The 24,328-nt window shown below is 37.4% G+C and overlaps 1 protein-coding gene and 3 pseudogenes across 1 annotated transcript; 3 read left to right on the forward strand and 1 right to left on the reverse strand.

Annotated features, from left to right (window-relative positions):
• The first annotated feature begins 368 nt into the window (after window positions 1–368).
• Window positions 369–7,303, forward strand: LOC120183563 (annotated as a pseudogene).
• A 1,798-nt stretch (window positions 7,304–9,101) lies between these two features.
• Window positions 9,102–10,735, forward strand: LOC120183670 (annotated as a pseudogene).
• Window positions 10,736–13,185: 2,450 nt separating this feature from the next.
• On the forward strand, window positions 13,186–14,630 carry LOC120183564 (annotated as a pseudogene).
• A 4,374-nt stretch (window positions 14,631–19,004) lies between these two features.
• On the reverse strand, window positions 19,005–23,968 carry LOC120183555 (auxin response factor 19-like). Its single transcript, XM_039188240.1, has 11 exons — window positions 23,926–23,968; window positions 23,178–23,290; window positions 22,980–23,075; window positions 22,532–22,588; window positions 22,273–22,428; window positions 22,082–22,166; window positions 21,846–21,936; window positions 21,541–21,705; window positions 21,240–21,435; window positions 20,822–20,960; window positions 19,005–20,726 (listed from the first exon to the last, which is right to left on the reverse strand). Exons 1-11 carry the CDS (start codon window positions 23,966–23,968, stop codon window positions 19,105–19,107), a joined length of 2,763 nt encoding a protein of 920 aa, XP_039044171.1. The 3' UTR covers window positions 19,005–19,104.
• Between the last annotated feature and the right edge of the window lie 360 nt (window positions 23,969–24,328).

Raw genomic sequence — 24,328 nt, forward strand, 5'->3', positions numbered from 1 at the left:
TAAGCAAAAGTACAACAATAAGAAATTGAAGCACCAAAATGTACAAAATCACAGAAATCCTTCTCGGAAACATTTTCCCGAGATCCAAGCAATGCTTACTAGGAAAAATAGGAGCTCTTAATCTTCAAAGATGAATTTACACTATCTGGGATGCTTAACAACATTAGATTAACAAAGCATGCAATTTCAAGCAGTTTATCGCTAAGCTTAATAAATCTCACAATAAACCCTAAACATTCCCCTAAACTTTCTTACATAATTTTAATATAATCCATCAACAGAGATTCAATACTGGATCAAAACCCATAAAGAATAAGTCCTTATTTCTTAAAAAAATACTCATATGCAAAGCATCCACTAGAACATCCATGGAATCCAAGGGTTCTTTAAGCTGGCTTTCCACTTCAGCCCCCGCTGAACCTTCACCGTCCGATGATGATTCACCGGAAACATCACTGTTCCTTCCGATCGACGACGAACTACTAGACCCCAAATCATTCTTCTCTATCCTCTCCGACGAAAACCTCCCCGGATCCTCCGCCGAATCGTGGACCGAGATACGCTCCATCCCGTGGATAAACACAGAGGATCTGATCGAACTAGATTCACATTCATTTCGAAAAAAAACGACACCGTCTGAGGAAACGAAAGCAGCAGATGAAGCAAAGGGAGTTAGTAAAAGCAGCGAGTATATCAATTATCTGGTGAAGTGCACATGGGGAGGCTATATTTCCTCCATTGTTGACAAAAGGTAGAGAGAGAAAAAAAGAGAGGGTTACTTTGAATTCTTCTATATATATTACAAGAAACTGAGATTGTTGAATACTGAATCGAATAAATGAAGATGGGGAAGCCTTATCCTGATGGAAAATTCCTTCTTTCTTTGATGTTGAAAATTGTAAAATGGAAGAAAGAACAAAAGAGAGGGAGCAAATAAGATTGGATAGAGATATTTGGCCGTGTAGGAATTAAGAAAGAAAGAAAGAGGACGGAGTAAGACTTCCTTGTAGTCTTGTAGAGATCGTCGTCCTTGGATTTTTGTTGACTGCTTCGTGTGTCAATAGTTGTTTTTATTTCCATTTTCTCCTATTCGGATTTTACCTCAAAATACATGTCAAATTCGAGTTGTGTGGGAGGTGTATAATTTCAGGTCACAACGGATGATAGGAAACTCGATCATACTCATCCTATACGAAAAGAACGGGGAAAAGCTCAAAAATACCTGGGCCACCTTGACTCAAACTTTCGAGGCCCAAAACTAAAAGGTTAATTTTTATTTAAAAAATCTCAGATGATTACATAGTAACATTTATTTATATAAAACCATATATATATAAATGTTTAAATTTAATATTTATAATAATATTTTTCATCACTAAAATCACTCAAAAAGAATAAACTTTAATAATGAGAAAAAATTGTTCAACAATAATAAAGAATCATCAATTAAGTAATCATAGTTGGGTGATTATACTTAATTAAAAAATTAAGGTTGTGTAACATCCCAAAATACGGGTTAGTGACTAAATTGTAAAATTTCAGAGTTTGGTGATTTAAGTAGGATTTGTACAGTCCAATGATTGTTCGGAAATATTTCCTGAAATTATTAGTAATTATCAAAGGAATTAAAGGGCAAAATGTCATTTAGCATGAAAGATATTTTTATCTCTTTATTAAGAGATAAACGTGAGTTGGGGAAAGAGTTTCTGAAAACTCTTTCTTCTTCCTTTCTTCTCCAACGTGTAGGGCAAAGGTAAGGTTTTCTAAATTGTTGGTTATTTGTTAAATTAAAGATTAGGTTTTGATCATTAGATGATAACTAAGCTTAAGGAAAGCTTAAGTTGTCTTATAATTAAAAGATGAGAAGTTATAAGAGATTAAAGAAAATGAGTTTTTATATGAAATCATGGAAAAGAGTTGATAAGTTGAATTAAAGTTAAATTTGACTTGTCATCATCTAATTAAGGAATATGAAGTGTTAGAATTGTATTTAGAACATATTGAAATTGAGTATGATTCTGAATTTCATATGAAGGATAGGATTTTGAAGTTATAGATGATTTTCATGGATATAAGTTGGTTTAAGTGATGGTAGTTGAATTTAATGACATGATAGGGGTTTAAATAGAAGAATTAAGTGAAGAATTTATGATTTTCGGGGGTTAAAATACCAATTCTGGTAGAGGGAACCGATACCCTATGAAGGGAATCGATTCCCCCTCTTGGACGAATTTTTTCCAGAATGTCCAGGGGTATCGATTCCTCAGGGGAATCGATTCCCCCTAAAGGAAAAATGAAATAGGTTCAATAATCTGGCTTAAGTTGTTAACATCAAGTTTAAGGTTTAGGCTTCTGATAGTTGTTTTGAAATGTTATTTATGTAGATATTGAGCCTAAACAAGTTCTGGAAATAATCAAAGGATTAGAATTGATTCAAATCAAACAAGGCTAAGGTGAGTGCAATTTTTATTGTACTTATATATTGAACGAACATTGGCTTGCGATGAGCCAGTGATGGAGTTATCGGTAGAAGTGACTCCTAAATTGTTATTTGATTTCATGATTTTTATATGTGCATGAATACATGAAATGTGTATAGATTATTATAAATGTTACATGATATACATGCATACATGATTATGCTATGAGACATGACCATGTGAAATGAGAAAAAACTATGTGAATATATGAAATGACATATGAATATGCAAAATGGATACTGATATGATATGAAATACATGGTTACACATACATGTGGTATGTGACAGAAGAGAAAGAACAAGTGAGAAATGTATCATCATAATGCCTAGTATATGATACGAGAGCTATATGTATAGTTGGCATGCCAAGAGTCGAGGGTTCTGAGTCCTTCGGGACGTAGTTCTTCGGGACGTAGTCCTTCGGGACGTAGTGGTCCTACGGGGACATATATAGCAGTCCTTCGGGACGAATACTGAACTAATGTTCGGTGCCCCATGAGGGTTTATACGAGCTGTGGTGACAGCATTTGTGCACAACCTCAATGAACTGGTTTGCAGTTGCTGGAGGTTCCGGGGCTGGTGCAGAGGATGGCTGCTTTAATGTGCGTGGAAGGCGATGACGATGACGGCGGTTTAGAACAGGCCGTTGAAACTGGCGGGAGAATGACGGTTGAGGAAGCTTTGGAGACCGTAATTCGATATGCGGAAGAGAGTGGAGATGGATTCGTGAGATGGTTGGAGCTAGAGGAGCTTGAACTTGACGACACCATTCTCCTTTCTCTCGATTTATCCACTAAATTTCCGGTTTTTAAACCACCATTTTATCTCATTTTACATATTCTCACGTTTCTGTGTGAAATCTCCTTTGACTTATGTATTTGTTCTGTTTTGTTTGCAGGATTTGTTGGCTCTCAGCTTGTTCGGGAACAAGCTCGAAAACCGGGAGAAAATTGTCGACGAAGTTACTAAGTTTAAGAATTTAAAGGGTCCTTGGTTGAACAATAACCCAGTTATTGAGAAAAGGTTTTTTCTTGTTCACAATTGAAGATTAAACTGTTTTAAGTTGCTGTTAATTGGGTTTGTGTTGAGTATCTGTTTCTGTTTATAGTGATTGTGGTATGGAAGATGCAATTCTTCGAGAATGTCCCAAACTAGAAATCTATAACTCTAGTTTTACCCGCAATTTCGGTGCGTGGGCATTGGGGTTTTCTGCTGATGTGTATGGGAAGGATAATCCTGGAAGCGGTCATCTGGGAGACCTTCCTTTGCAAAGTGTGACCTCACTTGATCTTTCGAATAGAGGCATTCATAATCTGATCAATAAGGTGTAATATACTTCGTGTTTTCCCTTTTGTTTCCAAACTTAATCATAATGTGGAAATAAGATGTGAGATAGTTCTGCTTTTCTTTTCTTTTTTCAGGCTTTTTCACCTTTTGAGATGCCGAATCTTTCTTATTTGAACATTCGAGGCAATCCGATTGAAGAAAATTCAGTCAGTGATTTGTTTGGACTCTTGAGGGCCTTTTATTCCCTACAATCTTTAGAGGTATGTATGTTGGAAAACGTCGCTTTGATGCTACGAAAGGTTTGAAGCCGTTGGAAGGTTTTATTTCCTCTTATATCAATTGTTCTTACAGGTGGATATACCTGGCCCACTTGGAGATAGTGCTGTGGAAATCCTTGAATCTCTTCCCGCTCTTTCCTTGCTGAACGGTGTTGATGCATCCAAAATCTTAGAAGCTGAAAAGCATGTTGTTGATTCAATGCTTCAGCCTCGTCTGCCTGAAAGGACTGCCGAGGAACCTCTTGTCGATCGTGTTCTTAATGCAATGTGGTTATATTTAATGACTTATAGACTTGCAGATGAGGAAAAGCTCGATGAAACTCCTGTGTGGTATGTACTTTTACATTGATATTTTTACTTGCATCTATACCTCCGACAATTTTTTTATCATTTATTGAATTCTTGGAAGCAATCATCAGTATTTGTCTAGGCTTAAACATTAAAAGCCACAAGCATCTGCTTGCAATCATCACTTCTAAGATGTTTTCTGGATTCATTATATTCAATTATCATGAAAAATATTTAAGTTCCTACACTGGTATGTTATGGATGAACTCGGTTCAGCTTTGCGGCATAGCGATGAACCGAATTTCAGAGTTGCTCCCTTTCTCTTCATGCCACAGGGGAACCTGGCATCAGCAGTAAGGTACTTTGTACTGTGTTCAGTTGTTTTCTAGTTATATAGTGTGTATAAAATGTATGCTTGCCTCCACATATTCGTTCATCCGTGCTATCCGTTCTATCCGTTCTTGTAGTATAACTTTTCTGCTCTTTCAATTGAGGTTCATTCATGCAGAGTCATGACACATGTTAACTTCCTTTCTCAGTTTTTCAATATTATGGCCAATCCAAAATGTTAAGAAAGGTGATGAGTGCACTCGTGATTATCTCTTCGGTATTGGGGAGGACAAGCAGCGTTCTGCCAGACTTACCGCTTGGTTCCACAGCCTCAGCATTATTTTATCCAAGTATTTTATTCTATTGCTGGAATTACCTCAGTTTCCATTTAAACTGTGGTCTGCTTCTCTGCTTCTTGGTTTCTTAATAATTTGCATCACTTTATGCAGGAATATGAGAAGCATTTCAAAGCTTGCAATCAAAAAGTTTACCTTCTCTACCAGTGAATTCTTCTTCCCCTGGTGTGGTGCGTCGCAGTGATGGGAGTGCATTATGTGTTTACTCCGACATACCGCAAGTTGAAGAATTTTTGACACAACCAGAATTTGTCATCAGTATGTGCTATTTTCCATGCAGGGCAAAGTTGTTTTCATTTTGCCTTGTACTCTTTTTTCCTCTGAAACATATGCATCTGATGAGATTTGTTTCAAGTAATTAAGTCATTTTATTTATTAAAAGGAAAGTAACCGTCAATTCTCATGCGGCATATTGAAATCTGCTGCGCATTGAATATACCCGAGCTTTTATTTGTTGGCTTCAGTACTCTTTCTGATCTGAGATAGTTTGTTCTTGTTATTGCTAGCAGCAAATGAGCCGAAGGATGCGGATATTTTATGGACGAGTATGCAGATAGATGAAGAGATGAAAAAAGCCGTAGGAATAACAGATCAACAATATGTAAATCAATTTCCTTTCGAGGCTTGTGTTGTGATGAAACATCATTTGGCAGATACCATACAAAAGGTTGAGATTGCTAACTTATTTTACATATTAATGGTTGCAGCTAGACCCTGTTTTCAAGAATTGAAATTTTTATTTTACTTATTACGATACTAACCTGCTGGCTTGTTTTTTCAATGGCAATCATATTTCTTCCGATAGTTTTAAAGCTTGATACGAAGATAACCTATTCTCTTTGCTGTGGTTAACTAACACAGTAACACTTAATTTGCCTATTCTTTCCTTGCAATAGGCGCAGGGATCTCCTGGATGGATGCAGCCTTCTTATAGTCTCGAAACACATCTTTCTCAACTCATCGGTGACTATTTTCTGCGCGAGAGAGATGGGCGCAACAATCTATGGATCTTAAAACCTTGGAACATGGCACGGACTATTGATACAACTGTAACTGATAATTTATCTGCTATTATTCGTCTCATGGAAACTGGTCCAAAAATATGCCAAAAGTTCATTGAGCATCCTGCTCTATTTCAATGAAAAAAGTTTGATCTTCGTTATATTGTACTCGTTCGGAGTATAAACCCTTTGGAGATCTTCCTTTCAGATGTCTTCTGGGTAATGCACATTCTGTTGTCTGACAGAGATGCCATTTATTGAATGAGTTTCCTTTAGAGGAATTTTCTTGTTTAAATATGTTTCTGCTATTAAAATACCTTATCTAGATTTTCCTGTTAATTTCAGGTCCGATTGGCAAACAACCCGTATACCCTCCAGAAGCATAGTCTCTTCGAGTACGAGACACACTTCACTGTTATGGTATGTGTAGGCAGCTTCTTTTGGCAGCTCGAATAGAGTAGTGTATTTTATGCTTTCCCATTGAATCATTGCAGTTCTTGTGGAGTTTAATGTTAACTTCGGATTTTTACTTTGTAATCTAATTATTCTATGATTTGCAGAACTACGGTCGGAGGTTGAATCACATGAACACACCAGAATTTGTTAGAGAGCTTGAGAAGGAGCATCATGGTATATGTGCTTGCCGAATTTGTGCCCACCCAGATTGCCTTTCCCTTGAACAAAACGAATGTACACGGCTTGGAAGGCAACCTAGAGGCGATATTTAAGTCATTTCTTTATTGACGATTTACGTGTCTGTTACAGTTAAATGGCTCGACATCCACCAGAGAGTAAAAAGCATGATTAGATCCGTCTTCGAGTCAGCTGCATCAGTACATCCGGAGATGCATGATCCAAAGTCTAGGGCCATGTATGGTGTGGATGTAATGCTTGATGCCTCTTCACAGCCTAAGTTATTGGAGGTTTGTTATTGAAAATTACATCCTTCCATTTGATGTTCTGCTTCATGACTGAATAATCATAATATCGAAGAAGGCTTAAATTGCTTTTAATGATTACTGGTGATCTTCATTATAATCCTATTTTCTAAATCGGATACGCCAATTTTTACGCAGGTTACGTACTGCCCCGACCGTGGGAGATCATGCAAGTACGATACCGAAGCGATAGTCGGAGGGGGCGGAACAGTTAAAGCTAGCGATTTTAATTCAACTGTATTGAAATGGGGCGAAACGATTCGAATAATAACTAGATGGCTCGGAAACGGTTCGTCGATCGGATTAAGCAAACAGCCAACAATGGGGTAGGATGCGATGCACAAGTAGTGGCAACAGACCCTAAATTTCAAAAGGTACGTTCCAAATGTAACTTCGATTTTCATTCACGTCTTAGATATAGTGGGGGCTGATGTTGAATTAAACAATTTTGAGGTATCAAAATGTATTTTTATTATTATATAGTTTTTTTATTTGTTTTCAAACATTAGATTATTCATTTACATTGGATAAGCATGCAAGATATTTCCACCATGTTCATGTCAACAATCTTTGATTAAATCTTCTAGAAGATACATATGACTTATTGATAGTGTGCCAACCTCTGTCGTTTACCAAGTCCAAAACAAACCCAGAATTTCCGAGTTGGTTAACTAAAAATAAGAAGAAAAAATAGGATTAAAATTCTCCTCTGACTGAGGATTTTAGTGTGCATCATATGTACGAATCAAACGATTTCGGTTGTAAAAGAATTATTCGTTTTTCTTTAAGGTTTCAGGTTTGAGCACAAGGAATGTCAAAAATGTGAACGTTCAATATCTATTCAGAGTTATCTTTAAACATATACTATTTTATACTTACTCCATATCAATAAAAGAAAATAGTGTACCAACTTGTACATAGTGTCCTCTTTCTGGATTAATACCTAATTCCCCATTAATCTATTCAACCAAACAACCTTTAAACCTTGAATTCACTTTTTATCACAGGTAAATATATAGGATATTATTTTATTATCTTAATTGAATTGTCCGTCCATCTCAGTTGGTAGAACGCAAGGTTCTTAACCTTGTGTTCATGGGATCGAGTCTCATGGTTGACAATTTATAATTGGAGGTATTCTACGGAAGATGCTCTCAACCTGGCGTTGGGGGCAGCCTACTATCCTACCTCCTCCTTACCTTATTATATATGGGAATAGGGTCAGTTAATTTATTTTATTATCTTAACTATAAAAAGTTATTATTTTATTAAGTCCCTTAATTAAAAGTTATAAAAAAAATCTTTTGAATATAGAGTATTGCTTTGTTAAGTTCCTTAACTATTGAAAATTATAAAATTATCATTTGACTATTCATTATGTTCCAAACTCGTCATTTTCCGTTAAAAAATTAAATTCTAAGTTTAACGTTAACCTGATGATTGTGATATGAAAAAAATATGGTCTCAGAATCTCAAACGAATATTATATCTCAGTCATATTGTTGACGTCCAGCTTAGAGAATCACTAATTTCACGGAAAAGTATGAGTTTGGAATATTGTGACTATTTTGTAACTTTTAATAGTCGAAAACTCAATAAGCAACACTATAATCAGATGATTATTTTGTAACTTTTAATATTAGAGAGTATAATAAAACAATACCATACAATCGGGATACAATTTATATGCTTTACCTTTTTATTATTTGAAATCTTTTATATTTGATAATAACGTCATCTTAATTATATCTGAAATTGAATTAAATTTTAAATGAAATAAAAATAAGTTTTCGAGTGTGCTTTCATACACAACATTCCAAATGCGAACAAAGTTCTAATTTTCATGGAAAAACGAAGGAAGAAAGTCAATGGGAGCAGCCGCGTAATTTTGTATTTAACCTACTTTGCGGACTTATCGTCCCCATAATCAAATCAAAATGATATATATATACACACACTAATGTCAAACTCTTGTATATATATATCTCTAAAGATTTTCATATTATGTAAGGAAGTTGGTGATTCGAGATTGAATATTTTCTTCTTTCACCAACCACAGACTATCCTTTTAGTTCTGGGATTTATAAACGTCGATAGCACAAACCAAATTTGAAGACTTGATTCCCAGATTCTGGAAAAAAGAATGACAGTGATGAAGATTACTTTAAGATCCATCATCCCGAGCTGTTCAAAGGGTGTTGTGAGACCAGAGAGTAACCTAAGAAGGATGTTTCAAAGCAAAGTTCGTTCACGAGGTTCGCCATGTTAGACTTGAGTTATCCAAGCTCATCGATGTTGTCAGAAGATTTGTCGACCTCGCTCGCTGGTTCGAATCTTCATGTTTTTACGCTCGGGGAGCTAAAGGTGATAACACAGAGCTTTTCGTCGGCTAATTTCTCGGTGAAGGCGGGTTCGGACCGGTTCATAAAGGGTTCATTGATGACAAGCTCAGGCCTGGGTTGAAAGCTCAGCCTGTTGCTGTTAAAAACCTGGATTTAGAAGGCCTGCAGGGACTAAAGAGTGGCTGGTGAGTACATATAATTTTCTTAACCTATTAACATACGTAATTGCTCGAACTTGGATCGAGAATAATATTTTGCTTAACGTTGATTGTTACTGTTTTTCTTGAGCAGACTGAGTGATCTTCTTGCACAATTGAGGCACCCGCATCTTGTGAAGCTGATCGGATATGTTGCGAAGAAGAAAATAGCTGCTGGTGTATGAATATATGGCTAGGGGCAGCTTGGAGAATCAACTTTTTAGAAGTATGTTCTTTTTCTGTGTCACCCTAAACCCGAAACTCGAGTCTCGGAGGCGAAACTATGTCAATCATCCTTGATGCAGGATATTCGATTTCCCTTCCATGGGCGACGAGGATGAAAATTGCTCTCGGAGCTGCCAAGGGTCTTGCCTATCTCCATGAAGCAGAAAAAGCCGGTCATTTACCGAGATTTCAAGCATCAAATATCTTGTTAGACTCTGTAAGTATACCTTTCTTCAAGTTCTTCGCTTGTTGCTCAAGTAACATGAATATTCCTAGTTTATTGATGTCGTGTTTGAACCAGGATTGCAATGCCAAACTTCGGATTTCGGCCTGGCCAAAGATGGTCCGGAAGGGGATGACACGCATGTTTCCACAAGGGTCATGGGGACAGAAGGTTATGCTGCTCCTGAATACGTCATGACCGGTCACTTGACCACGATGAGCGAAGTGTATAGCTTCGGAGTGGTACTCTGGAGCTTCTAACCGGGAGGAGATCTTTAGACAAGAACCGTAGCCCAAGACAACAGAACTTGGTAGAGTGGGCGAGGCCGGTGTTGAATGATCGAAACTTGTTCGGATAATGGATCCTAGACTCGAAGGGCAATACTCGGAATATGGGCACGAAAGGCGGCTGCATTGGCTTACCGATGTCTCAGCCAACGCCCGAAGCAGAGACCAAAAATGTGATGTGGTCCAGACATTGGAGCCACTTCAGGACTGTGAAGATATCCCCATTGGTACCTTTGTTTACACGGTTCCAACCGAAAGTGGTTCGCCGAAGGAGGACAAGGACACCAATGAAAGTGACTCCAAAAAGGAGTCGAAGAAAGACGATGGGAATCATCAAAGAAGCCACAAACTCCGTCATGAACATCGGCATCGGAACAGATCACCGAGGATGTCTCCGATTCACTCAAAAAACGATGCCGTTAGAAACGGGTCGAACTCTCCCAAGCATCACAAGTCAAGGGGAGCATAGAGTATTGATTGGTAAAGCTGTGGAACAACATGTAAATAGGATCAATTATACAGATTGCCTTGGAGATTGCTTACTGTGGCTAATGTTAAAAGAGTGCAAGTTTTTCTCGAGAGCAAAGACTTGCATTACTTACATTGATTCATTCAAATACAAGAATTTAGAGTTTAAATTGAAAATATTTAAAGTTAAGTTATCCAATTTAAACAAATTATAAAACCAAGTGGTATTTGATGTAGTTTACCCTTATTTTGTTGTACCCCTATTATTATAGTCTCCGTTATGCCCGCAACTACCTCTGGTCTGCCGCAAAAACATCTGCGGTTTCTGGATAAAACCATGCTGTCTAATTGTCGAAAACATACAATCTTATAGGTTAACGTAAAACATGATATTTGATATATTCACTTTAAAAAAATGGTTCGATTTTAGTTTTAGTTTAAAAAATAGGGTAAATTCGTATTTAGTACGTAAACTATTAATTTTGATTCGTTTTTTTAACTTTTAATTTTTTCAAATAAATACATAAAGTTTAGTTTTTATTTTATTTTAGTATTTGTCATCAAAAAATTTAGTTTTTGTTTCATTTTAGTACACCCATTCAAAATTTAACGTTAAAGTTTGAAAATATTGAAAGTTTAGGTACTAAATCAGATCAAAACTGATAGTCTAAAGTCTAAACATGTTAAGTTTTAAACGGCAAGGTACTAAAATGAAATAAAACTAAAGGTTAGGTATAATTTTGAAAAAAAATTGAAAGTTAGGTACTAAAACGAACCAAAACTGATATTTTAATAACTAAATGCGTAGTTTACCCTTTATTTTAAGATGAATTGTTCTAACTGTCCTTGAACTTTTACGGTGTTCATACCAGAGTTTCAAGTCGCGGTCGTATTTTCTGTCATTTCCGGTTTACCGTAATTACGGCCGTCGCAGGCGCTATTGCGGGTGTAACGATTAACTCGAACGACGATAAAACCGCTATATCACGGATGAAATCACGGTCGTGTAATGTTTTTTAAAACCCTGGTTCATACTTTAATCACATGAATAAAGAAACTTTCATCGCGATCATTAATTTTACTTGAGAAATGCTCTCATTTTTAAATAATTTTTATGCTATTGTATAATTTTGCTAAGATTTTAAAATTTTGAGTTAATTGCATCACGTGTCCTCAAAGTACAACCCTTATTTTAAATTGATCATCAAACTTTTAATTTTTCTAATTTCATCCCTAAACTATGATTATCATTCTAAATTAGTTCTCAACTTTTGAACAATTCAATTTCATCTCAACTACAATCTTCATTCGAATTAGTTCCCAAACTTTTTTAACATTCCAAACTATATATATATATATACTAATCACATCCCTTGTTAATAAAATTGTTAGGCCAAGTTAAATTATTCTATGTTTGAAAAAAATAAATTTTAGGTTAAATTATGGTTGAAAATAATTACTATTTTGATGAATTTGGGGTGGAATTGGAACGTTTAAAAGTTTAGGGACCAATTTAGAAATATGATCATGGTTCAAGGATGAAATCAAAATGCTTAAAAGTTTGGGATGAAATTGGAATATTCAAATGTCTAAGGATCAATTTAAAATAAAGGTTATAGTTTAAGGACATTAATGTAAAACTCTAAAAATTCAGAAACCCTAAATTCATATTTAGTTACAAAGAATACAAAAACTATCAGTTTTGGTTTATTTTAGTACATAAACTTTTAGTTTTCATTTCATTTTAGTCGTTAAAAACTTAACATGTTTAGTACCTAAACTATCAGTTTTGGTCGTTTAAGTACCTAAACTTTCATTTTTTTTAAAAATCATACCTAACGTTTAGTTTTCATTTCATTTTAGTAACCTGTCGTTAAAAACGTAACGCGTTTAGTACCTAGATTAAACTATCAGCTTTGGCCCGTTTTAGAACCTAAACTTTCAATATTTTCAAAACTTAACTTTAAATTTTGAATGGGGTACTATAACGAAACAAAAACTAAAGTTTTTAATGGCGGGGTACTAAAATGAAACAAAAACTAAACTTCATGTATGATTTTGAAAAAATTAAAAGTTCAAGTACTGAAACGGACAGAAACTGATAGTTTAGACACTATAAATGCGTAATTTACCCAAGAATATATCTTAAGACTATGAAAAACTGCATAGGGAGCAAATGGCGAGGAAGACGCAAGCGAAGGCCTTAAATTTCTCAACCATGGAGAGACCTTAACCTCCTCGGCGCATTAGTAGCGGATTGCACCCTATAATAAGACGAGCCTTAACGTGAGTATCTCATTGTATTGGCTTGGCTTGGCTTATCTCCGGTCAGGGTCTTGTTGCAATCGAATAAATTGTGTGCAGGACTTTGGCCTGGAAATTCTTTTTATATATATATATATATCGAATAAAACCTGTATTTCTTGCTCTAAATTCTCGACAGGACCGGAATAATAAAGGCCTGAAGCCAAAAGGGGCTATAATCATGGCCGCCACTTTGGGGAACCAAAGCTTTAGTTTATGTTTGTTGTGTTTGTTGTTTGTTGTAAAAATCCCGACACTGCAGGCTCACATCGCCGAGTACGATGATTACTGGAGGGAACGTGAGTTGCAGGCTAAAGAGAATCTGGAAAGAGATAATCCCAAACCGGAGGAGGTCACGAATCATCTGAACGAACGTGTCGCCGCCACGTTGGCGGGGCTCGGTTCTAACGGCACGGCCACGACGAGGCGGTCGTGGCGAGGTTGGGAAGGAGGAGAGGTGTGACTAAGTGCGAGGCGACCAACCCGATCGACCAGTGTTGGCGGTGTGATCCTAACTGGGAAAAGAATAGAAAGAGGCTGGCTGATTGCGCTCTCGGATTCGGACGTGGTGTTACCGGCGGAAAGGATGGAGAGATTTTACGTCGTGACTAATTCTTCCGATGATGTTCTAACCCGGCGCCGGGGACTTTACGGCATGCCGTCACCCGGAACGTGCCTCTTTGGATCATCTTCTCTAGGGGATGATCATCAGGCTGAAAGAGGAGCTCATTATGTCGTGCGATAAAACAATTGATGGTAGGGAGTTGACGTGCATATTGCTTATGGGGCTAGCTTCACCATCCAGTTTATTAGAACGATCATCCATAACATCCATATCCACCATATTATTCCGGGGAACGGCGGCTTGATTCAGGACGGTGCCAATCATATCGGGCTAAGGACGAGGAGCGACGGCGATGGGGTTTCCATCTTCGGAGCGACCAACATCTGGCTCGACCATCTTTCCATTTACAAATGCTCCGACGGCATCGTTGACATCATTCAGGGGCAACCGCCATTACCATTTCTAATTGTCACATCACCGATCACAACGACGTGATGTTGTTCGGAGCAAGCGACAGCTACACGCCGGACGAGAAGATGCAGGTCACCGTAGCGTTCAACCGTTTCGGAAAAAATCTTGTACAGAGAATGCCGAGAGCACGATTTGGCTTCGTCCATCGTCAACAATGACTACACTTTCTGGAACTGTACGCCATCGGCGGCAGCAGCCACCCTACGATCATCTCACAGGGAAACCGGTTCAGAGCTCCACGGAACATCGCGGCCAGAGGTGTTGAAGAGGGAGTTCACGGCACCAGAAGTGTGGAAGTGCTGGGACTGGAGATCGGACGACGACGTGTTGTTGAACGGCGCCATCTTTATCCAATCGGGGAGTCCAGATGCCATCAAGAAGTTCGCGCCTGAGAAAACGATTAAATTTAAGTCGGGCCTTAAAGTGCCTCTCATCGTTCATTACTCCGGTACACTTACCTGCCGCCCTGGCAAGCCGTGCTAGTCATCGGCGTTTGGGGGTTTCGTTTTTTTTTCCTTCATCACTACATGACATGAGCAGTGCATCCAAGCAGTGCACCATGCATGCATGCATGGTATCCAGGAAATGTATTTTCTTGCCGTCGTCCCTATAGGACATGAATTATTCAAAATATTTTTTTTGATTAAGCTAAAGTTATTATAGGACAGAATCGATTATTTAATAATGAATGTTTGATCATTTTTACCGTCGTCATTCAAAAAATAATTAAAAATATAATTAAATTTGAATGATGAAAAACAAAGATTTATGAGATTTAATTCAAAAATTTGTCGTAAAATTTGGTTAAAAAACTAAATTTAGTTTTTGTAATAATTTAAAAAAAATAAAATCAGATTTAAAATTTGCTTAAATATTTTTTATTTTTTCTAAATTATAAAATAAGATAGGAATGCAATTATATTAAAAAATAAATTGAGTTTTATAAATTTCTAAATTTTTATATGATTAATTTTAATAAAATAATTATTAAATTCATGTTATATTCACATAGATTATTCTAATCAAATTTGAAGTAAATTTAAAATATTTATTATTTATTTTAGATAAAATCTTGTTAATTATTAAATGTATAATTAATAAATATTACTTTAGATCCACATATATAAATGCTGAATTGATTTAAAATTATATATATATATATATAAGTATATTAATTTTGATAAATTGAACTGTTTAAGTTAAATATTAATAAAAATATATATACAAAATTACTAAACAAATTACGAAAATAATATATATAGAAGCTGTAATTTACATTCGACTTAAGGATTAAGATATATTTTCTAGTAAAAATTGATATTTCTAATTCAGAGCAAAAATTAGACCCGCCAAAATCCGGATCCAACTCTGGATACTAAAATGCCCAGGTCGACCCGTTTTCAGAATCCCAAAGAAATATTCTGGAACTAAAATCCCATCAAAATTCTCCTCTTCATACCCGATGGGCTACGATGATCCGAGAAAATCACTCGAGAAATCATCAAATTCGGGGATATCGACCCATATAGCCGTAATCTTGACCGGGTCAAAGATCCAGAAAGGTCTCCTCCATAGGCAACTGGGTGTCGAACTGTGTTGTCCCGTCCGAAACCGACGGCGAAGAGGATCCGTTTGAGTGTTGGATTCCTCCGATATCGAAGGTCTGATTTAGTGAACGGGCGGCGGCTTGGATCTGGGCCCAGGTCAAAGACCTGCCTCCGACTATATCGGGTGGGTTATCGGGGAAATTGAATTTGGCAGAATGGCCTCGTAAACAAAAAAGAGCGGCGTCGAAAGCGCGGGCTGCTTTCTCGGCTGATTTGTAAGATCCAACCAAATCCTTTCCCTGCTGTGGCAGTCTGATTTCCGATACCCATTTCCCCATTTCCGCTTGCGAACGCCCTTGAACTTCGATTCGGTTCTCTCGGTGGCAGGCTCTTCGCTTCCGTGTTTCACCATTGTTTCTGTCCCCCCCTCCTTGAATCAAAGTACCAAGCGGCGAGGTTTTTTTTTGTTTTTTTATTCCTGGCTGCAGATTGTTGTTTGGAGACTGAGAAAACAGGGAGAATTTGCGGCTTATTTAGAGCTACAATGGGGAAGCCAAGGTTTCTCACTGGGAGTGAGCAGTCAAAGACAAAGAGACGCGTTTGACATAGCGTTTGGCATCCGAAAAGCGTTTAACGATGCCGACGTGGCGCATTGTCGAAGGCCCTTTTTGGCGTCGCTACGCGTTCGGAGGTTGTCCCACACGTACCTTTATTTTGCTTTTATTAATTATGTTAATATATAACGAAAGAGAGAATAGTTGTGAATATAATTGTCTGTCTATCTCAGTTGACAGAGTATAAGGCTTTTAATTTTGTAATTGTGAGATCGAGTCTAATTGAGGAGAATTCATAATGGAGGTCTTCCACGGAAGTTGCTCTTAACTTGACGTTGGGGGCAGTTTACTACCCTATCTCTCCCTTACCTCATTACATATGAGAATAGGATAAGTTAATTTTTTTAGAATAGTTGTGAATGTGATGATTTTGCGTCAATCTAATATAAGGTTAAAAAAATACGTTATCAGAAATATTAATATTTTTTAATATTTTTAAAAGAGTGTTAATTAAAATATTGTTTTTTTACCAGAAATGTTAATTTCACTACCTAAAATCAATATTTTCGATATTAACATTCTAAGTAAAAAAATAACATTTTCAATAGCACCCGATATTAATATTTTCGGTAAAAAAATATCCTAGGTAGTGTTATACCGAAAATAAAAAATATATATAAATATTTTCAGTAATACCTTTTTTAACCTTATATTAAACTGTCTTTTTTTTAACATCTCCAAATACCAAATAATAGTATTTCGACTTATAATTAATCTCTCATCAATAATTTCCATTAAAAAATCACTATACACGCTAAACACATGACAGGTCAGTTTTTATGCATTTGAAAGGGAAATGTCATAAACAGAGTTCTGTAGGGGGAAAAAAAAAAAATACATTAAAATTATTTTAGGGTAAATTATGCGTTAGTTTAGACTTTTAATTTTGATCCGATTTAGTACTTGAACTTTCAATTTCTTTAAAACCATATCTAACGTTTAGTTTTTGTTTCGTTTTTAATACCTCGTCGTTAAAAGCTTAACGGTAATTTACACGTGGCATTTTTATGGGTAAAATACATCATTCAACTATCTTCTCACTCATATTTTGATCACTAAAGTTTAAATCTTTTTAATTTAATTACTTAATTTTCAAATTACTCTTAATTTAATCACGTTAACTTTTAAATTTATTTATTTTTAATTAATATCGATAAAATATAATAAAAAAGTTGTCACAAAATTTATAATAATAAATTAAAAGTTATTAAAATATGAGTAATTTAAAGTTGAGTGGTTAAATTAAAAAATTTTAAGCACTAGTACCAAAATAAGAGTAAGAAAATAGTTGAGCGATGAATGATGCAATTTATCCGTAAAAATAAAGTGCCACTAAAATTTTAATAGCGAGATACTAAAATAAACAAAAACTAAATTTTAGGCATAATTTTAAAAAAAATAAAATATAGTTTAAGTACACACATAATTTACCCATAATTTTATTATCCAACGTGAAGAGATAAAGCATCGTCATCCAAAATAGACGATGAACCAAGGTGTCCAAAGCCCCCATTAGGACCATTACATACCATCCGACACGCGCTTATGCTTTGCGTCATGCATGATCTCTTAATCCCTCTACCTTGGCTTTGCTTCCGGTCGCACTACCCTGTCAATGACCAATAAAACAAGTCCAGCTCCATATTTATCATATTTGAGTCATCTGTTTTGCCCTTCCACTTATCCAACCGTACTGTACTTCATCGTCGATCGTAGCCGGAAACAGGTAGAAGGAAGCATCGGCTGCAACGTGCAGCACCGACCGAAATTCATTCTACTTGTACAAGACATAGGATGTCTTACATCATAGGCATTTACAGGAGATGAGAAGAATATCAGATCAGCTCTAGCAATACAATGGTTGTACATCAATGGTCCCTTATGGCACCATACAAAGGCCAAGTCAGAGAGTTGCTGTTAAAAGTTAATTAAAACATCATCTTCCTGCCAACAGATGAATATATGTTATCTGAATTTCAAAACCTTTTTATCTGTTAAATGAAGCAGCCGAGGTATCGTCGTATGGTCCCCTCCACGCGTTTCCGCTGTCGGTCCCACTGCAAGCTTGATTGGGAACTGCCACATTCCCGAGATCACCATCCAAGCTCATCTGCTGTACTTCAGCAGATGACAGTATCTTTATGCTCTGAACACAACTGACAAATTCTCTGCAAAGGAATTAGAAATTCAGATGAGGATGAATCAATACCGAATGTAAATGTTAAAAGGAGTTTGAATTGGGGTTCTTCACTTACTCCCACGGATCATCACCGACAAGTAATATGTCATTTTCATGATCCACATAAACTAATTTCCAGTCGGAACTTTGTGGATCTTCCAGCTGCCCCTCGATGCCAAACATGTGTGCCAAATCATGTCTGAGTTCATCATACCCTTTGTAGCGGGTCACGTCAATTGATCTTCCTACGGAGCCACGCTTTTGCACCTTCATTTATTTCAAACCAGCACCATACATTAGTGTTTTCAGCGAAAGGCACACAAACAATCGACCATGTTGTAATGAGGGAAGGATTTAATATATGTAACAAAGACGGTGGATTTTTGGTAGATTTAGACGACTAAGGAACTTGTAATTGCGACAGGAAATCTAGATATCAGATTTGTATCTAGAACAAATGAGGTAACATGCATAACCATAATCAGTGGGGTTACGGATACATACCTTTGTATATGTTCGCACTCGTTGAGTTTGGTTGGCCCACAATCCGCCATTTAGGACTCCTGTGTCATTGATGGCAACATCATTAGAACACCCAGTCTTGAAACGTATGTTGGGCACACCAAACGACTGGGAGCTTATTGCAGGAGTAGAAAACTCTGCATCAATATCTCTTGGGTTGCCACCATAGCTGGAAAGCAGATTTTGAAGATCCTTTTGAGAGTCATCCCCTCGATAACAAAGTGTCAGGTGCCAATCCATCAATATTAGCTGTAAATGGAAGATTGTTCCGATGATGTGATTGAACGTCACCTTCCAGAAAGGTAGGAAGGGTGAAATTATGATGGGTTCTTCCTTCCTCCAGGCAGTATGATGTTCCGCAAGCGGATGCTTCTAATTGATCCGTCACGGTACTTTTGTACTTCGACAATTCTGGTCCTCTAGAGGTGGGTAGCTCATGTTTGATTCTTATATCAGGCTTGCTCTGTAGCTCTTGAACGAGGGTACTTGCAGGATCAGCAGGTGGATCCGTCACCAACATGGACGGTACTTGCTGGTTTTTGTTTAGGAAGTTCAATGGGGAAACCTGACAATTGTTGGTAGAAGGAGAGGTCAAACATGAAGGCGCATCTCCATCAGTAAGACCAGAATGGGTTCTCATAGCAGTAAGAGGCTTGTTATGAACTTGAGGTTGGTTCACCGAAAGTTGTTGAGGCTGGACAAGCATTGATGCTGAGAAGCCATTGCTTCCGAGAGGTTGTGATTGGTTCTGTAAAAGAGGCAATTGCTGCAACGGTTGGTTTTGTTGATGGGTCGGCTGTTGCTGCAACAGTGATCCAGCAGGGGAGAGTAACTGTTGAGACGACTGCTGCTGTTTCTGTTGCTGCAATTTCTGTAACAGCTGTAATTGAAGCTGTTGCTCCGAGAAGCCCTGCTGAGGCAACTGCATCATCTGTGGCTGCTGCTGTGTACTCTGAGACAAGTTCTGTTGCAACAATTGTAGTGGCGCCTGCTGCAACTGTTGTTGTTGTTGTCTCTGTATGAGGTTAGCTTGCTGTTCCATCTGTTGCTGAATCTGTGTATCTTGTGGTAATGACGTCAAAGGATATGAAGTTTTATTGGCAGAGAGGATGGTTTGAGCAGACTGGCTATTGCTTGTCAGCAATTGTTGCTGCTGAAGCTGCGAGTAAACAGCCGGCTGATGCAAATTTTGATTTGGGATCTGGGTAGAGGCAACGATTCCATTACTTACTTGAGACGGAAGGAATGCCTGCTGTTGCAGCTGCTGCGGTGGTAGCGTGTGCTGTCTTTTTTGTTGCTGCAGTGGCTGTGGCTGCTGCTGCGGCTGAGTTTGAGTCTGAGACGGAGGCTGAGGCTGCTGTTGGTTTAGAAGATGTGGCTGAGGCTGAAACTCCTGCTGCTGTTGTTGTTGTTGATATCGCTGCAATTGCTGCAGCGTTTGCTGCTGCTGTTGATTTAAAGGAGTCTGCAATAACTGTTGAAGTTGCTGCTGTTGGGCCCATGTCATAGGTGTCTGAGGCAACAGGTTGACTTGGTTCGTATTTGCTTTGTTAAATTGCATATTCGACGCAGGTAACCCAGGAGATTGGAAATTCAATAATTTGGCAGGATCATCGGTAAGGCTACTATGGAGCGGATTTGAAGAAACCATCGATGGAAACAATGCCGATTGAGCAGCTGGGAACTGATTATTCTGTTGCATGCTCATCCACTGAACTAAACTCAAACCGGGGAAGATGGAACTAGGGGCATCTTTCATGCCAAATTCATCTCCAAGCCAGGGCATAGCTCTCTTGAAGGCGTTCTCAATATCAGACTCGTCATCTGCAAAATCTCTTAAGAGATCACAACTAAGTTCTCGAATTTTCCTTTGATTTGTCAATGTTTAAAGTAAGATATGTACGGCAAATATGATTTACCAGTCACCCCGGGTTGCTTGGGGAACCGGGGCCTGAAAAACGGAGGTGGACAAATGTAGAAAGGAGTTATGACAGGCTCAATGTCCCAAATTGAAACTCGGCTGGGCCGCTCACCAGCTGTAGATTCATCCCACCCAACCTGTTGAGAATGAAAAATTAAGTGGTATTTTCTCCTTGTGCAACAACACCATGACAGAATCAGTTTAAACAGTTGCACGATCAAATAACAAGACCGAAAGGACATATGCCGAGACATTCCTCACCATGATAGAGCAATGTATTATGAATGACAAAACCATGATGTAACTTAATATTTGCGTGATAATAACACGCTTTCCATAAAGATAATCTTCTGAAATTAGAAAGAAAAAAGAAAAACAAAGGCTAATATTGGCATTCAGGACATCGGTAAAAATACCTGAAGATTACGCCACTGTGAGTTTTTCCATCTCACGGGATCCAAGTCACTGATACCAGTTATAGTGCCCATGTACCTGCGCACCCCGGACTCCTCTGTTTCAAACATCATTCTAAACCTCATGCCAAGGGAAACTTGGGTATACATAGCTTTGTTATACTTCGCTAAGGGTACCACAAACTCAGAAGGGCTTGCCCTGTCGATATTAATAAAATCCTTTTAGACCTTCAATGAATATCCTTTTTTGATGATCAGAAAATAAACATGAATCTATATACGACCAAATGTACTATATCAATACCTTGGATTGTAGAATATAGTAAACGGGCTATTATTTGCCGCAGCGTGAGCCGCAGCAGCAAGGATCCCAATATGCATGCTATCACTAGAAATTACAGACGACGAGAGACCTGGCTGTTGTCTATTTGCAGGCCTTGTACCCAAGAGAAGTTGAGACTTCTCATCTCTACATTTAAGCAAGGAATTTCGGTTAAGCAGAGCACAATGGACAATAATCTATGGAAATTCTATGGAATACATACACACAATATAAGTGTTAGTGCATGTGTGTGAGTTTGTGGGTATATATATATATATATATCATACCTTATGAAAAGAACGGAATCACCGGCAAAAAGTTTTTTCGTGCTAACAAAGACACTCCAACCAGTAGTCAGAAGGTGCCGCTTTGGTTGACCTGCAAAGAAGCCATTAATCGTTCAGATACGCTATTAATGCCTATAACATTAAATAAGTAAGCTACCATAATATGCAGAACGAAATGCGCTGACTTATTAGTATCACTCAAAAGATTACTAATGACATCTTGAAGAGAAAGTTACCTCGATAAATATGTCTAAATGTCCATGTATTGTCATGTAAATCTTTAGCTACTAGCTCCTGTGCAGGTGGTTGCATCGAGAAATCCTATCAAATATCGTCATTCAGATTTTAGGAAAAATGAGCACAAATGCTTCCATCAGACCTCTCAAATCTTAATAATAGAAAGCTAAAATTGAAAGTTTCTAAGCACCAGAGGAGGGAAGATCTTCTCAGCTGCTCGTCGAGGCACGGAAAATCCACCATGAGTGCTAGTGTCACTGGCTGTAAGAGTCTTGCAAAAGAACTCAGCGGGTTGTCTGCTCTGCTTGAGGGCCATGTCAGATGCCAGTAACGCTTCTTTGTCATACTGTTGAAAAATAATTCAAAGATTCATACCATATTTCATTGAAGGGGAAATAGAAGGAAGAGATGCAGTCCTGCAATGTCCATGAATTGAATAGCTGACCTACTTTGTTCACAGGTTGAAGCGTCATCTGGGCATACACCTCATCCGTTTCTGGATCAGCCTGATTCAAAGTTTAAATAACCGAACCAATTAGTAAATCCATATGATAATACAAATTACCTTACATACATCATTTTGACCATTACAAAGTTATCGTCATGCATATACCATAAAAGATCCTATTCATATTGCAATATGACTCGGCACCCAACAATAACTCCCTAGAAGTAGTCAATACAACCACAACTAACCAGATAGCACATGGATGCGCCAAGTACGTATGCCAACAAACGACTTGGCAATTAAACAGAAAGATTGTCTAAAATATGAAAGAGATAGTGCGGATCCAAAGTTGCTGATACATGCACAAAGTTCATTTAGGAAAACACTTTTCCCCTTCAATGGCTGAATATATAAGAAAACTGGGGTAACGGTGCGGTGCTTTTGCTTACATGCAATGTTACATTATGTAGCAAGCAAATCAACTTGGAAGGAAGGTTAGGATAGCTTGGAGTGAAATCGGTCTCCTTTTGCATTGATGCTGCAACCTGGGAAAAAAAACATATCATAATTAGAGAAAGTTCCATAAAACACCAGATTCGAGGAAAAAAAAGTTTACTCAATATGAATGAATGAGGAAAACAACTCACTTGCTCGCTGTGACCTTGAGGAAAGTAAACGACCAAACTTCCAACTGGAGGCAAAGAAACAAGTGGTCCAGCACAAGCATGCCATAACTCTGAATTGATGCCCTTCCTTTCTGCTGCTTTCAACAAACCAACCAGAATATTAATCGAACATCCCACAAAACCGAACACAGAGGGAGTTCTAAAATTATTACAAAGCATCAACTTGCAAGCAGTTCTCAATATCCATATTCTCCCAAAATTTGAACCATATACAAGGCAGCAATTAATTTTAAGACCTCAAAGCAAAAATAAAAATCACAATTAAAAATTACAATGAATATTCTTATATAACTCTTTATATTTAAACATGACAAATATATATATATATATATATATATATATTGTTTCATGCTTTCTTTCTTTTTGCACCTTCAAATTGCAAATGATGATTGATCCCAAACCTTCTCCCCATTAAAATGAGGAAAGTTTACCCTTTGGTTACTATATCCTTTACTCCTAGTTTTGTTCTTTGCTTGTTTCCATCTTTATGAAAATGGGGTTTTATAGGATTTCACAAAAAACATGTGACATCTTACAAGACAAATGTAGAGCATTAAAACAAAACCAAAACCAAGACAGCTTTAGAAGGATCTGGTTAACAGAGGAAAGCGACCAAATATTTAAGGAAAACCCAAAGACTATTTTGACAACCAAAAGAATAAAACTGAGTTAAAGGGAGACAAAATGAACGAGATAAGAGAAATCAGACCTTCTGCAGAACTTGCCATGAATCCATTTGGTGGAACCTTCATGCTTAAAATCTTGGATCAAATAAAAAAAAGAGAGAAACTTTCTTAAGGAATCCAACTACTTGTTTTGCTCCAGCATAACACTGAAGAAATCAACTTTCTTGACAACTCTTCCAGCTATTCAAAGTATCAAACCACAACGCTTCAAAAAAAATCCCATTTTACAGCAGCGACCCTTTGTAGGAAAACTATTACAGACGCGCCACAGCAGCTCCAATTAACATTAAAATCCCAGAAAAACTGAAACCCTAACTTAGGAAGCAAACCAAAAGCCAAAGCTTGTATGCTTTCTCTTTGGTTAGCTTCGTGAAAAGCTTTAATTGTCAGCTATTCCAAGCATTTGGTATATTCCAAATGATTAAA

Source organism: Hibiscus syriacus, unplaced genomic scaffold (genome assembly GCF_006381635.1).
Source record: "Hibiscus syriacus cultivar Baekdansim isolate YM2019G1 unplaced genomic scaffold, ASM638163v2 tig00112800_pilon, whole genome shotgun sequence".
Lineage (NCBI taxonomy): Eukaryota > Viridiplantae > Streptophyta > Magnoliopsida > Malvales > Malvaceae > Hibiscus > Hibiscus syriacus.